The sequence below is a fragment of the Leuresthes tenuis genome, unplaced genomic scaffold, assembly GCF_036924035.1.
Source record: "Leuresthes tenuis unplaced genomic scaffold, fLeuTen1.0.hap1 SCAF_17, whole genome shotgun sequence".
Taxonomy (NCBI): Eukaryota; Metazoa; Chordata; class Actinopteri; order Atheriniformes; family Atherinopsidae; genus Leuresthes; species Leuresthes tenuis.
The window spans coordinates 19,419,176-19,433,539 of NW_027325371.1; the positions used below are offsets into that span (position 1 = coordinate 19,419,176).

Genomic DNA, 14,364 nt, shown 5'->3' on the forward strand with positions numbered 1-14,364 from the left:
CGTGCGTGTGTGTGTGTGTGTGTGTGTGTATCCAGGTTGACGACGGTTGTTTCTGTTCTCTCTGTAGACTAGTGTTTCAGGACTCAGTCCTTAGTCCCAGATTGCCTCAGGTAGGGTCAACTCACCATCAACCCCACAGTGTGCATTGTTTGACTTTAATACCTCCTCTGAACTTCCGAATCATCTTCTGATCTGACCTGGAACATGTTTTCTTTCAGTTGTTATCAATAAAATCCCCGCTGCTTTGAGTTGTGCTTTGTTTCTCTACTAACTGACTGAAATGTGCCGTTTTTTTGTGCGGGTACAGGAAGTGTGTGTTCTGTTTACTAAACTACTAAACTGCGTCGAGTGTATGTTGAGTCTGTTCAAAAGAGAATGTGGCCTCTTTTGTCTGGCTGGCTTGTTTGGGAGGGGAAAAAAAATGCAACCCGTAATTATTTAGTTTTCTCGCTGGCAGAAATGATACGTTCCAAAAACGGCACGGATTTCTATCCCACTGCTGCTGTAAAAGTGTCCTTTGATTCAAAGGAAGCAGATTTGCTTCAGATCTGAAATTAGACGGAACTATGATCGGTTTTCCTGCGCTATTCCTTTAAATTACGAGGCTCTTGTCTCACAATGAGCTCCAGTCAGTGCGAGATGCTCTGAAAGCCTTGTGCCTTAAGGGGCTCAAGCTGAAATGGAGAACATGCTCTCTTCCTGAATTAACTGCCCCTCGCAGGGTAATAATTGAAGCATGTGCTGATCAGCTGCTGCATGCAGGCATTTTCTGTACTGCTGCTCCGTGTCCTCTTTTCCCTCCACTCACCCAGAGAGCCTCGCTCTCTCCCTAATAACAATGCTCTTCTCTGCTCCACCCCCCCGCCTCTGCTCCGTGTCCTGCAGGCGTCTCAGAGAACGCTCTGGTGTTTCTGTTGTGCTTTGCTGATCTTTAGTCTGATCAGGTCCGAATGCAGTGGGTTGTTGCGTGTCCCCCCCCCCCCTGAGGTCTGAATTGTTGTTTTGGCTCACGCATGCATTCTCAGCGCGAGGATGTGATTTTCGCATCAGTCTGGGCTCATGCGGGTGTGTCTGTGTGTGACCATTTTCCATCTCTCACTCCCTTTTTATTTGTCCCTAAATTGGTTTGAAAAGAACCCCAGATAACATCAAATGTGCCATAAACACCGCCTACCAGCACTGGGACTTTTACACTCCAGCATCTGTTAGTGTCCTCAGGCTTTTGAGTCTTCAGTGAGGACTGACAGCGAGGTGTCTCTGTGGCCTCAGCTGTGTGAACATTTTGTCCCCCCCATAGTGGTAATACAATAACTTTGACAGTTCAATTTCCTCTCTTTCTCACTGATGAAGTACTTCTTGTTCCACATCCAACACCACCCACCTCCACCTTTCCCCATACACAACTGCAATACACATTTAATCCATTGTAAAGATACGTTTTCAGAATACAAGGAAACCGCTCATTTACACACCACAGCTGCTTCTTCCTCAGAGATGTGCCAGTTAGTTATGTCACATATATAAATGTGTGTGTGTGTGTTTGTAGGGAGGCTACCCTGCTGCAGCCGCTGCCGCCGCTGCCTATCGCTACGCCCAGCCCACTGCCGTAACCGGAGCAACCGCTGCTGCTGCCGCCTACAGTGACAGGTGAGGTCAACCCAGGTCGCAGACTGACAAATAAACACACGCTTCACCGGATGACACACCGGATCCCAGCAGAACGGGGAGCGTCGGCACTCAAACGCAGATGTAACTCGTGTGTTTGGTGGAGATTATCTTTGGTCTGACCACGCAGACTGAATGGTTAATAGAACCCAGAGTTTGCGTTTGTGCTGGACGCAAAAATGGAAGTTTGTGACCTTGTTAAGCTGCCTTTTTGTTATGTTTTGTGAGACGTAACGCGAGCAAAATGCACCACCGATGCTATTGCTAGGGGTTTCCGCTTTGAATATGCAGAGCACCACCTGATGTAGGGCAGGGCTGCACAGTAACTTTGCATGGACTGTGAAGAACTGCTGATAGGAGAAGCCAGGTGGAGAAGAAAAGAGGAGGAGGAGCTACTTGGTGTGTTTTGCTCGTGTTGCAAAGATGGTGGACCTGACGTTTTCTGTTCGCGACTGTAAGAGCAGGGAATCAGACTCTAAGTCTTCCCCAACAAAGACAGAAGCTAATTCCTATTTTTCCGAGACCTTGCAGTGTCCCGGCACTGGTAAAAAAGGGGACACGGGTCAACAGTTGTCATTTTTTGAGCAACTGCTTCACAAACTCAACCCAAGAACTGCTGTCCAATCATCTGCTTCTTACCAGGTCTTTAAAATTAGATCAGTGCAACCCCAGATGATCAGAAACATAGACAGATAGACAGATGACCTCATATGATATACTGTCAAAATACTCAAGAAGCTCATTTAATCTCTGCGTAATTAAACCTCGTCCTGCTGCAGCTATTCACCTTTATAAATGCCACCAAGATGCTTATTCATGTCTGAAAGGAGCTTTAAAGTGTGTGTTCCTTTCAAACTCTTGCTGTTACTGTGTTTGTGTGTAGTTACGGCCGGGTGTACACTACGGATCCATACCACGCTTTAACTCCAGCTGCTGCTGCTGCCTACGGAGTGGGAGCCATGGTGAGAACGCTGGCACGAGCTCCCACAGAGCTTCACCACGAACATTTCACCATGAACACTTCACCATGAACACTTCACCATGAACACTTCACCATGAACACTTCACCATGAACACTTCACCATGAACACATCACCACGAACACTTCTCCACGAACACTTCACCATGAACACTTCACCATGAACACATCACCACCAACACTTCACCACGAACACATCACCATGAACACATCACCATGAACACATCACCATGAACACATCACCATGAACACTTCACCACGAACACTTCACCACGAACATTTCACCACGAACACTTCACCATGAACACTTCACCATGAACACTTCACCATGAACACTTCACCATGAACACTTCACCATGAACACATCACCACGAACACTTCTCCACGAACACTTCACCATGAACACTTCACCATGAACACATCACCACCAACACTTCACCACGAACACATCACCATGAACACATCACCATGAACACATCACCATGAACACATCACCATGAACACTTCACCACGAACACTTCACCACGAACACTTCACCATGAACACTTCACCATGAACACTTCACCATGAACACTTCACCATGAACACTTCACCATGAACACTTCACCACCAACACTTCACCACCAACACTTCACCACCAACACTTCTCCACCAACACTTCACCACCAACACTTCACCACCAACACTTCACCACCAACACTTCACCACCAACACTTCTCCACGAACACTTCACCACCAACACTTCTCCACCAACACTTCACCACCAACACTTCTCTACGAACACTTCACCACCAACACTTCACCACCAACACTTCACCACCAACACTTCACCACCAACACTTCTCCACCAACACTTCTCCACCAACACTTCACCACCAACACTTCACCACCAACACTTCACCACCAACACTTCACCACCAACACTTCACCACCAACACTTCACCACGAACACTTCTCCACCAACACTTCACCACGAACACTTCACCACCAACACTTCTCCACGAACACTTCTCCACCAACACTTCACCACGAACACTTCTCCACCAACACTTCACCACGAACACTTCTCCACGAACACTTCTCCACGAACACTTCTCCACCAACACTTCTCCACCAACACTTCACCACCAACACTTCACCACCAACACATCACCACCAACACATCACCACGAACACTTCACCACGAACACTTCTCCACGAACACTTCTCCACGAACACTTCTCCACGAACACTTCTCCACCAACACTTCTCCACCAACACTTCACCACCAACACTTCACCACGAACACTTCACCACGAACACTTCACCACCAACACTTCACCACCAACACTTCACCACCAACACTTCACCACCAACACTTCACCACCAACACTTCACCACCAACACTTCACCACCAACACTTCACCACCAACACTTCACCACCAACACTTCACCACCAACACTTCACCACCAACACTTCACCACCAACACATCACCACCAACACTTCACCATGAACACTTTTGAAAGTAGCGCCGTCGTTCTCTAACAGGCATATTCAGCTCTGCATTGATGGTTTTTGTCTCCGTTGTCTCTTTCAGGCCAGTTTATACCGAGCGGGATACAGCAGGTTCGCTCCGTACTAAGACCACAAGTCACACCTAAGGAATTTCACTTCTCTCCAAAACCCTTTCTCAAGCTCTGTGTTTGGCAGGAGCTCCCCTCCATTTTTCTGCAGGCAGACTATAGTGACAACTCACGTGTTTTTTTTTCTTTTTCTGTCAGTGGTTTTTTTTTGTTGTTGTTGTTTTTTTCCTTTGTGGCGAGAAAGGGTCATCGCCACATCATCAAGTCAAACTCTTGTCTGTACTCCTCTGTCTGTCGCCGACACGGAATCGATGAAATAACTGCCAGGAGCGTCTTCCCCCACACACACAAAAAGCTGGAGCTGCTACTTTGAGCTACTGGACAGGGTTTGGGATATTTTTAAAAAGCAACAACAACACTACGGGACCCTGAAGGAGAGAGAGTGCTGTTCCTGTGTGACCCGACACACTACAAACCCTTTTTTTGTTTCTTCCTAAGGGTCGCTGAAAGGAAATGTTCACACTAATCTGACCTACAAACACAAGTTATTGGAACGGGACTGAACAGAATCATAGAACTGCCACAGCACGACTGTAAAAAAAAAGAAAAAGGTACTGATGTTTTTAAACACTACATAAAGCTACAACCCACTACAGATACCGCTCTGGTTTGACGTTTATGTAATAATGGAAAGATGGATCAAACGGAGCGCTCAATGCAGAACATATAGGAATCATTTCCTTCTTCTTCTGTTTTGTTTTGTCTTGTAAAAGCGTAGAAGGCTGAACATTCAGCCGAAGGGAAGCGTCTGACTGACACCAACCACTGTTGTCTCTGAGAACAACCATGAACTCTTCCCCGCTCTCCTTTTTCTTTTTTTTGTTGTTGTTGTTGTCATTTTCAAACGCTTCACGACTTCCTCTCAAGTGTAGAAAAAGAAACGACCCCCCTCCCCTCCCTCCCCACCCACCACCCCCAGAAACCCAAACGAAACAACAATAACAAAAAAAAGATGATAATGCTCAAAAACGCGAAAATGACAAGGGGGGAGGAGAAAAAAATGCGACTTTTTTTCTGCATTACCTCAGCTTTTCCTGCATCTGTTTAGTTTTGCTGCATAAAAATATCATGATAGAAAAAGAGTGTGGGGGGAAAAACCGCGGATGATGCATTCAGAATGTTATTTTCTGTAGAAGAACTGTTATTTTTATCCATTTATTGCTCACCTGCGCACATTTCAGTGATCACATGCGCAGACTTTTAGGGCAGACCATTCTCTCTGCTCTCTGCTCATTTCAGCCATGAACTGACCCCCGAACACGTGTCCGTTCTGACAAATTCAGCGCGCGCCCTCCCCTCTGTGGCTCGCCCTTGATCTGCTTAGTGCTTCTTCCAAAAAAGGACTCTGCCTCGACTGTCAAGACATTCCAGCTGCAGCAGCGGTGCGGTGAATGTACGGATCAGATGGACAAAGAACGCAAACAAAGACCCACAAAGAAGGAGCACCCACACGGAGCACTAATCGTGTGCCAGTCGGTCATACTTGGAGCTGCGCGCGCAGGCTCCAGGCAGAGCCGCTCTGTGTGGAAATGATGTCTGATCTGAACTCGGCAGAACAGTAGATCCCAACAGAAAAGCCCAGATTAGAATCCAGTGAAGCACACAGAGGTTGCGCTAATGCGGGGAAGCACGGGGGAGGGAATGAATCCAATCAATGCGTTTTCTATTCGAAATGATTTTTCCACTGGTTTTCCACACTCTCATGTAGTTTTTAACCCCCTCGTTGTGCTCTTACGGAATGCTCGCTCTGAATAGTTTTCGTTACTGGTGCGCCACCAGTCCATCTGTCCCGTTTCAGCTCCACGTGCTCGCGCTTGTTATTCTAAGTTGTCATTTGCTATTACTGCCTTTTTTGGTTCCAAAGATTTTTAAGAAGAAAGCACATTTCTTTGGTTTTGATGTATTTCTTATCTCTGTGGTTGTGTTTTGCCTTTTGCTATATAAATATATATATAGTTTGTTTTTTTTCTATCTGTGGGTCGAAGCTGTATTTTACAGTACAGTGTTGTAGCAGCACCCGAGGAAATGTCATTAAAGCATCTACAAAGAGGGAGAAAACGCTCAAAAGGTTCCAGCAACTTGGGATTTCTGACCTGCAAACAACACTTTTATTCGCTTCACACTTTAATTTATCTGTTGGGTTGTTTTGTTTTTTTTCCCTTTCACGTGGACTCGGACGTAGATGTAGAGATGTTTGCTGCAGGCAGAGGAAGTCAGAGCCAACGGACACATGAGGGACACAGAAAGGCAGGTAGACGAGAGAGAGAAAGTTCAGAATCGCTTTTCGCAGCAGGGCCAAATTACAGGAGGGGTGTGCACACAATGTCAGAAGGGCCCCGTGGCCCGGCGGCGGCCGCCTTCTGGAACAGTGAAAACGATGCGTGGGTGGTTTGCTGAAGGGACGTTGTGGTGGCGAAGGTGAGAAGCTGAGCCATTAATCATTAGCTGACAGAATAACAACGTCCCCCGCTGTCTTTGGGGGGGGGGTGCGCTCAGGGTGGGGGCGGATCGTGTGATGCGCGGTATGTTGTTTTGTATGATTGTGAAAACTGTGTGCAGTAGGTCCAATGAGTATTTTTGATGAGCATTACCTCCTTTTTTTATTTTTATTGTTCCTTACAAGTATTATCAGAAGTGTCGCTATGCATGCTTTTGTGAGAGAGGAAGCGTGTCGGTCTTTTTCACCTGTGCATGAATTCAAATCGTAGTGCTGGAGGAGGACGGTGACGCGGAGGAACGGGTGTGAGCCCGGCTGGAGGAGGAAGTAACTTTTGCGCTGCGATGAAGAAATTTGAGTCCAGGTCCGGTGTGTGAGGCGGGAGGGGGGGCAGTGAGTGTCCCGCGGCCGCTTTACGATGCCCAAGTCAGTCTCCTTCAATAATCTGGGTTATATCTGCTCTGTGCCTCTGTGGTCGTCATGGTAATCACAAGTCATATCAGATGTCTAAAGTTTAATTTGGTTTGTCTGGACTCCTGTGGTTTGCCTTCTATGATCAAAATGAAACTCCAATAACGATGGAGTTATTTCAAGTTGCACGGATTGAGCACAGAGTTGTGCGCCGCTGATGCTGGACGCGCACCCAGCGAACATCGCCACCTCACGCGTTCCAGCCGGCAAAAAAAAGCGCGCTTCCAGGCGGCGTGGTGCGCACAGAGCAGCGTGCGGTGACGCGTTGCGTTTGCTCGGTGTCGTCTCTTCTACTTGGAAGCAAATCTCATTTGGAAAGCTGCAAAACGAGCTCAGATTTCGTGCTGCAAAGCCCGCAGAAGCAGAAGTTCTTCCTGCGCTGTGCGACGGTCCCCTGCGGGGACTTGAGGACAGCCGCTTAGTAAATGGGTTTGGATTGCATGTGGAGGGTGTTTTTCTTGTTTTTGGTCACATGCTCTTAAGATTTTTTTGTTTTGTTTCTTTCTAAATAAGTGACATGTATTTTCTCACAATGTTTTATTTTGCCATCCTTGTGTCTGCCTTATGTTTATTCTCTTCATTATTATTGAATGTATATAATAAATAAACTGTTTGGTTTTTATTTTGGTCTTGGAATAGTTACTACCTTTTCGCAGGATTTGACGGCCATGCGCACGTGTGGGAATGTGTCTATCAGGAGGTGATGGAGCACATTCCAAGATATGGCTCCTTGATTTTGGACCTGGTGGCTATTATGTAATTCCCTCCTCGTGATTGTCTCCGGCTTATCATCTTCTGTGCAGTGTTTGGCTGGCATGAAGGCATCCTGCTTTGAATAGCACAGAACCCAATGCCACATGAGATAACCGAGCCCAGGTTTTGATTGAGCGTGGTGACGTGGAGGTGAAACAGACCAAACGTCTTTGATAAGAAGCTCTTCTCTGTCCTGAAAGCTTTCCTCCTCGGTGCTGCAGCTTGTCTCAGTCAGTTGATTGATGGAGGCACCAAATCACACAAGATTAACGCGCCTCAGTTGGACTCTTGTTCATCCAGCCCAAATCCTCTGCGCGATAAGCTCCTCAACCACCTCCAAACTTTCTAATACTGGGCAAGGGGGGAAACGATCTGGAACAAGCTTTAATTGCACGTGGAGTTAATGGCCGTAAATGGGTTGGATGTGGAAGGAAACCTCGTATCCCTGCTAATTGCTCTAATGCACAGGAGGCCAATTGCCAATTTGTTGGCATGTTCTTTCTGAGTAATTGAAGTTGGGCTAATTGGAAGAATAGATTGAGGCCTGTGTGATAAAGGGGGGGGGGGGGGGGGGGTTATCTGTTAAAAGTTTGGAGCTGACCTTTGTAGAGGGCAGATCACTGAAGCGGGTAGTGGAGGAGACATCCGAACAAGTGCAGAGAAACACAACGGCACGCCGAATCAGATCCCTCCTCCTTCCTGCGTTGTTTATAATGACGCTATCTATTTTTGTCAGTCCCTCAAGACTCCCATAATGACTGCTTTTATCACTTGGAGCGCCCAGATAATGCCCCCTGGTGGTGAAACTCTGACACTACCACCCGATCCAATGCGTGTGCAACCCTCTTCTTTGGAGGGGATGTCTCTCCAAGAGGCGCAAAAGGTTCCATATGTGCAAGAAACGTGTAAAGTTTTCATAGAAGAACTTTTTATTGATAAAATATTCGACAAGCATTTCTGAGTCATTGGAAAGAGGCACATCATGCCTCATACACTTAAAAGTCTTTAACTGTCCATCTTTCTTCTTTTCTTTAATATATGTTGCCAGAACACAGGAAATGGGTGCAGCAATTCACTGGAACATACAAACTTAAATGGAAATGTGATATAAAAGCAAACAAAAACATTTGGTATGAACATCTTTATTCTTCAACACAGTCTGAACTCTCTTAAACGAGCTTTCTGTCATTTCTTTAAGTGGTCTTCAGGAATAGTTCAATAGTGGATCAACTGAAGGTCCAGATACACCTCACAGGTCCTGTTTCAGGTCTTCCTATTACTCAAGGACATCATTTTCAGATACTATACATCTGCTTTTTTTTTCTTTTGTCCTCCACTTATCCAGTTACATGACTCTTTTTTTTTTTTTTACATGCTGAGCTATGCCAAGTTTTCTACAACCAACTCTTTGGGGCTCACCTTGTTGGTGTAAACTGATACTGTTTTCTGTCTATAGAACTGTTTCTTTGGCATTTTTGTCGATGCAACAAAATTGATTGAAAAACATCTTTGCGAGACTGGTCCATCCCTTTAGTTGGGTGCCTTTTTATGCTTTTATGTATCATTGGTCAGAGTTAAGCGGTTTAACTGATAAAGAAAAAAAAAACAGCTTTCCTCTGAAAATGTCTAAAGAAAAACTTTGAAAGACCCTCAGAATCCCTGAAGAACTATTGCTCAAGAGCACTTTTAAAGATTACAAGAAAAGCCTGCTGCCTTAAAATATAAAGAAATTAGAGGTGGATTAAGACTTCTGCACATTACAGAACCTTTCCATGTACAGAATAACTTTTGGTTTTCATGCAAGAGCATCAACAGAACCCTAAAGCTGAAACTTTGAATATGGGGATGTTAATGAGTGATGGCACAAGCTGTCCCACAGTGCTGACAGCTCTCCTGTCCTGTCTTCCTCCCTGTCTTGTTTAATCTCATCCAATCTGACTTCCTTTCCAGTCGCACCTCCTCTCTCCTCTCATTTCTTGCCCTTTCGGACCCCCTCTCCACCGTTCACTGCTCTGCTCAGCAGTTTGGCACCTCCAGAGAGACGGTTATTCGTCTCCTTTTTTTTTTTTTTTGTCACCTCATGGCTTCTATGTCCCATCCCTGAGTAGCACACAGCACTAACACTCCCCATGACAGAGATTCGCTTCCTGTTAGTGTTTACCATGCAGGTTTCCAACCGGAGGAAAGTTAACTGTATCTATCCCATCTCGCTGACGAAACCCAACAAATGCTTCATACTGCTGAGTCTTTTTTATTCTCTCTCTCTCTCTCTCTCTCTCTCTCTCTCTCTCTCTCTCTCTCTCTCTCTCTCTCTCTCTCTCTCTCTATTTTAGATTTTGGGACAGACATTTTGACATCTCACACAAAAATGTGTATATTTGCATATTTACATATTTATGGATGACTTGGTCACCTCTATCTTTTAGCTGGGCTGTGGATTATTCATGTGTGTGAGACATCAGGCACACAATGGGATTGTTAATCTTGCCCATAATAGTCATCATATGGCTCAGTGTAGTTGGTGGTCTTAGGGCGGGGAATGGTGTAGTCTTTGTCAGGGTCGATCTCCTGAAACACACAACCACGCATTAATCGTGTTATGGCACTTGATACCCCTTTTCAATACACCTTATTACTAAATCGTTTGCAGTATCAAAAGGTCACAGTGTATAATTGCAGAGCATGATGAGCTTTCTTTGGTTAGATACTCACGGTCATAGAGAAGCCAGATTCATAGGGTGATCGCAGCTTCGGGTCTGTGCTCCGGCCTGAAGGGAAATTGATGCTGTTAGCTAAAAATCACTGCATGCAGAGGATAGTAAAGACCTAAAATTTGACCTGAGTTTAGTTGTGTAGAACTGATTGATTTTTGGTCTTCGGAATGAGACAAAGTTTTAGAAGAAATCATCTGTACCCCCAAGAAATGCATGAAATATGACTCTACCTCCACCTGCAAGCTGCTGACACCAGCCTTCCCAGTCTCTGCTAAGCAGTAACCAATTTGAAGTTTTCTTTCAGCTATATATTTATATATCCAATCTATGCCCAGTACAGCCCTGATTTAAAAGAAAAAGAATACGTACATCTTTGAAACGGAGAAGGATTCTCAAGAAAGCAGAAGTAATTGTTCTAGTTCTATTCACATGGAATTATCATGGTGGCTTTGTATTTACTTTCAATGCTTTCAACAGTGCAGAGCAGGTCTATCTCCTCCTGGGGTAGTCCAGTTTCTGTGATTAGAGGCACAAAGCATAGGTAAGGCCAAGTAAGACGCCGCAACACTGCGAGCCACCCAGAAGCTTTCTCGTCTCAGCTGTCTCAGCTGGGCCACAAATCGACCAGAAGTTGGCTCACCGCAAAAGCTGCTAGCTCCAGGAGTGAGCTCTATCTCGCCTACTGGGAGTGAGCAACCTTCTCACTTGCTCCTACAGCTCTTATAGTGCTTGGCCTCCTTGTTTGCCCTGGCTTCTGCTTTGTTCTCCACCTAGTCTGTACTAACTTCTCCTCAGCTTGCTGCCTTCTAGTTGAATTTCTTTCTCACAGCGTATTAGCTGAGCAGTTCCACCCTGAGCTGTCCGGCCTCGCCTTTCTGATACGGTCATAGTGCTTTTAACAAAGAGGGACTTTGAACTCTTCATAGCAATTACCACTCAAAGATTAAACTTTCTGTGATGTAAGAATGATCATCACTATGGTGGCATTAACAACCAGTGGGGACAGATAACACAAGTGTTTTGTTTGAATTTCAACTCCAACGTATTTCAAAGTATCTTTTGGGCCATTGTTTAGACCCTTTATAGACTAATTATTGATCAGCTAGTATTAAGTATTTTAGCGTATCCCTGATAATTTGTCTGTCCTCAATTCACACATTCTCACCTCTCCTGGTCTCGCCATCATTCTCAAAGCTTCCGTTTTCTTTTCCTTCCTTCTGGCTGGCGAGTCCCGGAATATCGGCATTGGGGCTGGTCCAGCCTGCAAAGTTCAGAGGTAGATCCCTTGATGTGGCCTCGCCTTTACAGAAGGAGGCAACCTGGGACAACCCCTGCCCCATCAGTAATACCCAGCCATTTGCAACTAAGGCGATGCTCAGCACCGGGTCATCCCAAACTGGCCGACGGCCCAGCTTGGGGTTTCCCCATGTCAGCATGGTGATCCACACCACCCAGATGCAGGCGGAGAGCAGCAGTGTGAGGCAGAGCAGCATGGCCTGCGTTCTCCACTGCCGGCTGGTGGGTCCAGAGTAGCTGTAGCTGTAAGTGAAGCAAGAGCGGCACAGGATGTGCAGGGAGAGGATCAAGCTGATAGCCAGGAGGCACAGCACGAAGATCTGCAGCATGACAAACTCCTCCTGGCTGTACTCGCAAGGTTTCTTGTCCCGGACCAACACGATGAGCATCCACTCCGTAGAGATGATAACCTGCACAATGAAGAGCCCCAGAGCTACGGCAGGCTCCCCCCAGCCACGGGCAGCGGCGAAGCCCAGCAGAGCGAGGCAGCGAGCCAGCAGGCATGAGAAGGCCAGGGAGAAGAGCACGCTGAAGAGGAAGAGCCTAGTGGGGCAGGTCTGTGGGGTGAGCCGGATGATGAAGGCAAAGGTGATGGCAAAGATCCCGGCTGTGGCCAGCAAGAACATGGACATGCACAGCACCATGCCTCCGAAGCTATTGTGCTGGTGCCGGGAGGACATACAAGTGCACAAGGTCCAGAGCAGAAGGCCTAAGAGGAGACCTACACTTAACAGGAAGCCTGCAGAGGCCAGGGTCTCTAACACAATCCCCCATGCTGCCCGGCGGTCACATAGGTACCTGTATATTGGATTCAGTCCATTGCCACAGCCTCGCACACCCTTTAGGGAAGTAATGTTTGAGGAAATGGTTGTGCTGTTAGTTGAGGGACTGATAGTGCTACTGTTGGTTGAGGGACTGATAGTGCTGCTGTTGGTTGGGGGACTGATAGTGCTGCTGTTGGTTGTCTGACAAAGACAGGTCAGGGGGACACAGGTGAGGAAGAGCAGGGTCAAGAGGGAATTGCGCTTCTTGGATGAAAAGGCCATAATCGTTTGATTAATCCACTTAGAGACTTAGTTCTTCTTTTCACCCCTCCTTTGATACAGCAGGTTGTTATATCTGTAACAAGAAGCACATGTCAGTCACCTCAAACACGATAAATTGTAAAGGTTAATACTGCAACACTTGCATGATGTAAAAAAAAAATGTCTTGGCATAGAAAAGCAAAAGGAGAAAGAGGTTTAGCAGGTAGAGAGCAGGGAGTGTACAAACATGCCAGAACAAAGCAGAAAGGTGAGTGATCAGGACTAAAGCTGCAGGTAAAACCCAACTACAGCACATAGGGGAGGCTGGAACAGAAATGGAACAATAAGAAAACTGAAAGATCTGTCACTCGTGTGGTTTATACGCGGTACAGGTCAGCCTGGAGGTTGGAGACAGGCAGAGATATTCACTCCTGATAGTTAATTGTCACTTCCTGCAGTCCATAGTGGAGTCTTTGTTACCTTGTCAGGGATTTAAAGATGACCTTTTGGTAGTCTTAACAACGGACAAATGCCTTCAACTTCACCCTGACTCTGACCTCCCTTTTTGTAGCTGTTCACCGTTTCATATGGAGTGAAAAAGATAATTTCCATCCTGTTATAAGATCAGAGATTTGCTGATTTGAATATGAAGCTCTGAGCATTTTTATGATGATTGGTCGCCAGTTAGAATGTGGTATTATCAAGAAAACATTGCATGCGTGGAGATATTATGTTAAACTCCTTTAGGATGATCATAAAAAGTAGCTACTGTCTAAACCTGACCAAACCTTTCTTAAATAAGGCACTTACCTTTTATCCTTTCAGATGTGAATTTAAACACTCCACAGCCCTCGGTCCAAAGTTTAGCACTCAATCCTCTCAGCGTGCCGCCACGCGCCTCTCAACAAAATAATGCGCTCATATCTCAGTCAACTCAAAGTAAAAGGCACCAAATGAGGACCAGTTCTGACGCCACTAGAAGAAAGAGTTGGCAGAAGACAGAAACCTTCACCAGACTCACTCCGTCCTCTAAACCCCCCCCTTTCATCTGCCTGGGTCCCTCCCTGAGATTATAGGTGGGGCTCATACACCTGGAATGATGATGATAAGTCACACCTCCGAGATTCACAGTTCCCCATAAGAATTTGCATCCAATTGGTTGATAACGTGCACACTATCTGCAGCATGTGTGAGGCGTTATGTCATGTGAACATCATGCTCAGGAAGGGTGAGGAGTGTGATGTTGTTAGGAAGGGCGTTGAGGTGAGTCTTACTGACTCATCCTTGTGTCACCGGGATACAGGAGTAGCTGTTGCCATAGTTACTGGTAAATCATAGCAACAACATTTGAAATTAGGTAGTCAGCCCTAAGGGGAGTTGCATTAAGACAAGAGAAGGCT

At 46.1% G+C, this 14,364-nt stretch overlaps 2 protein-coding genes across 8 annotated transcripts in view; one reads left to right on the plus strand and one right to left on the minus strand.

Annotated features, from left to right (window-relative positions):
- The window catches only part of LOC140272621 (RNA binding protein fox-1 homolog 2-like), a 46,140-nt gene extending 38,342 nt beyond the window's left edge, over positions 1-7,798 (plus strand). For all 6 annotated transcript variants that reach the window (XR_011907958.1, XM_072368006.1, XM_072368007.1 and 3 more), the window contains 3 exons: positions 1,547-1,647; positions 2,549-2,627; positions 4,223-7,798. Coding sequence is in view for 5 of the 6 variants with exons in the window: in XM_072368006.1 (XP_072224107.1) it covers positions 1,547-1,647; positions 2,549-2,627; positions 4,223-4,267 (225 nt within the window). In the remaining variant the exon portion in view is untranslated. The remainder of the gene's footprint in view (positions 1-1,546; positions 1,648-2,548; positions 2,628-4,222) is intronic.
- A 2,450-nt stretch (positions 7,799-10,248) lies between these two features.
- LOC140273628 (retinoic acid-induced protein 3) lies at positions 10,249-14,123 on the minus strand. 2 transcript variants are annotated; one of them, XM_072369248.1, is made up of 5 exons: positions 13,775-14,123; positions 11,809-13,058; positions 11,103-11,159; positions 10,642-10,697; positions 10,249-10,497 (listed from the first exon to the last, which is right to left on the minus strand). In XM_072369248.1, the coding sequence occupies exons 2-5, from the start codon at positions 12,983-12,985 to the stop codon at positions 10,408-10,410; spliced, it is 1,380 nt and encodes a 459-aa protein (XP_072225349.1). In that variant the 5' UTR covers positions 12,986-13,058; positions 13,775-14,123; the 3' UTR covers positions 10,249-10,407. The 2 variants fall into 2 exon arrangements, with proteins under 2 accessions (XP_072225349.1, XP_072225350.1); XM_072369249.1 differs by lacking the exon at positions 11,103-11,159 and having other exon boundaries at positions 13,775-14,121.
- Positions 14,124-14,364: the final 241 nt, after the last annotated feature.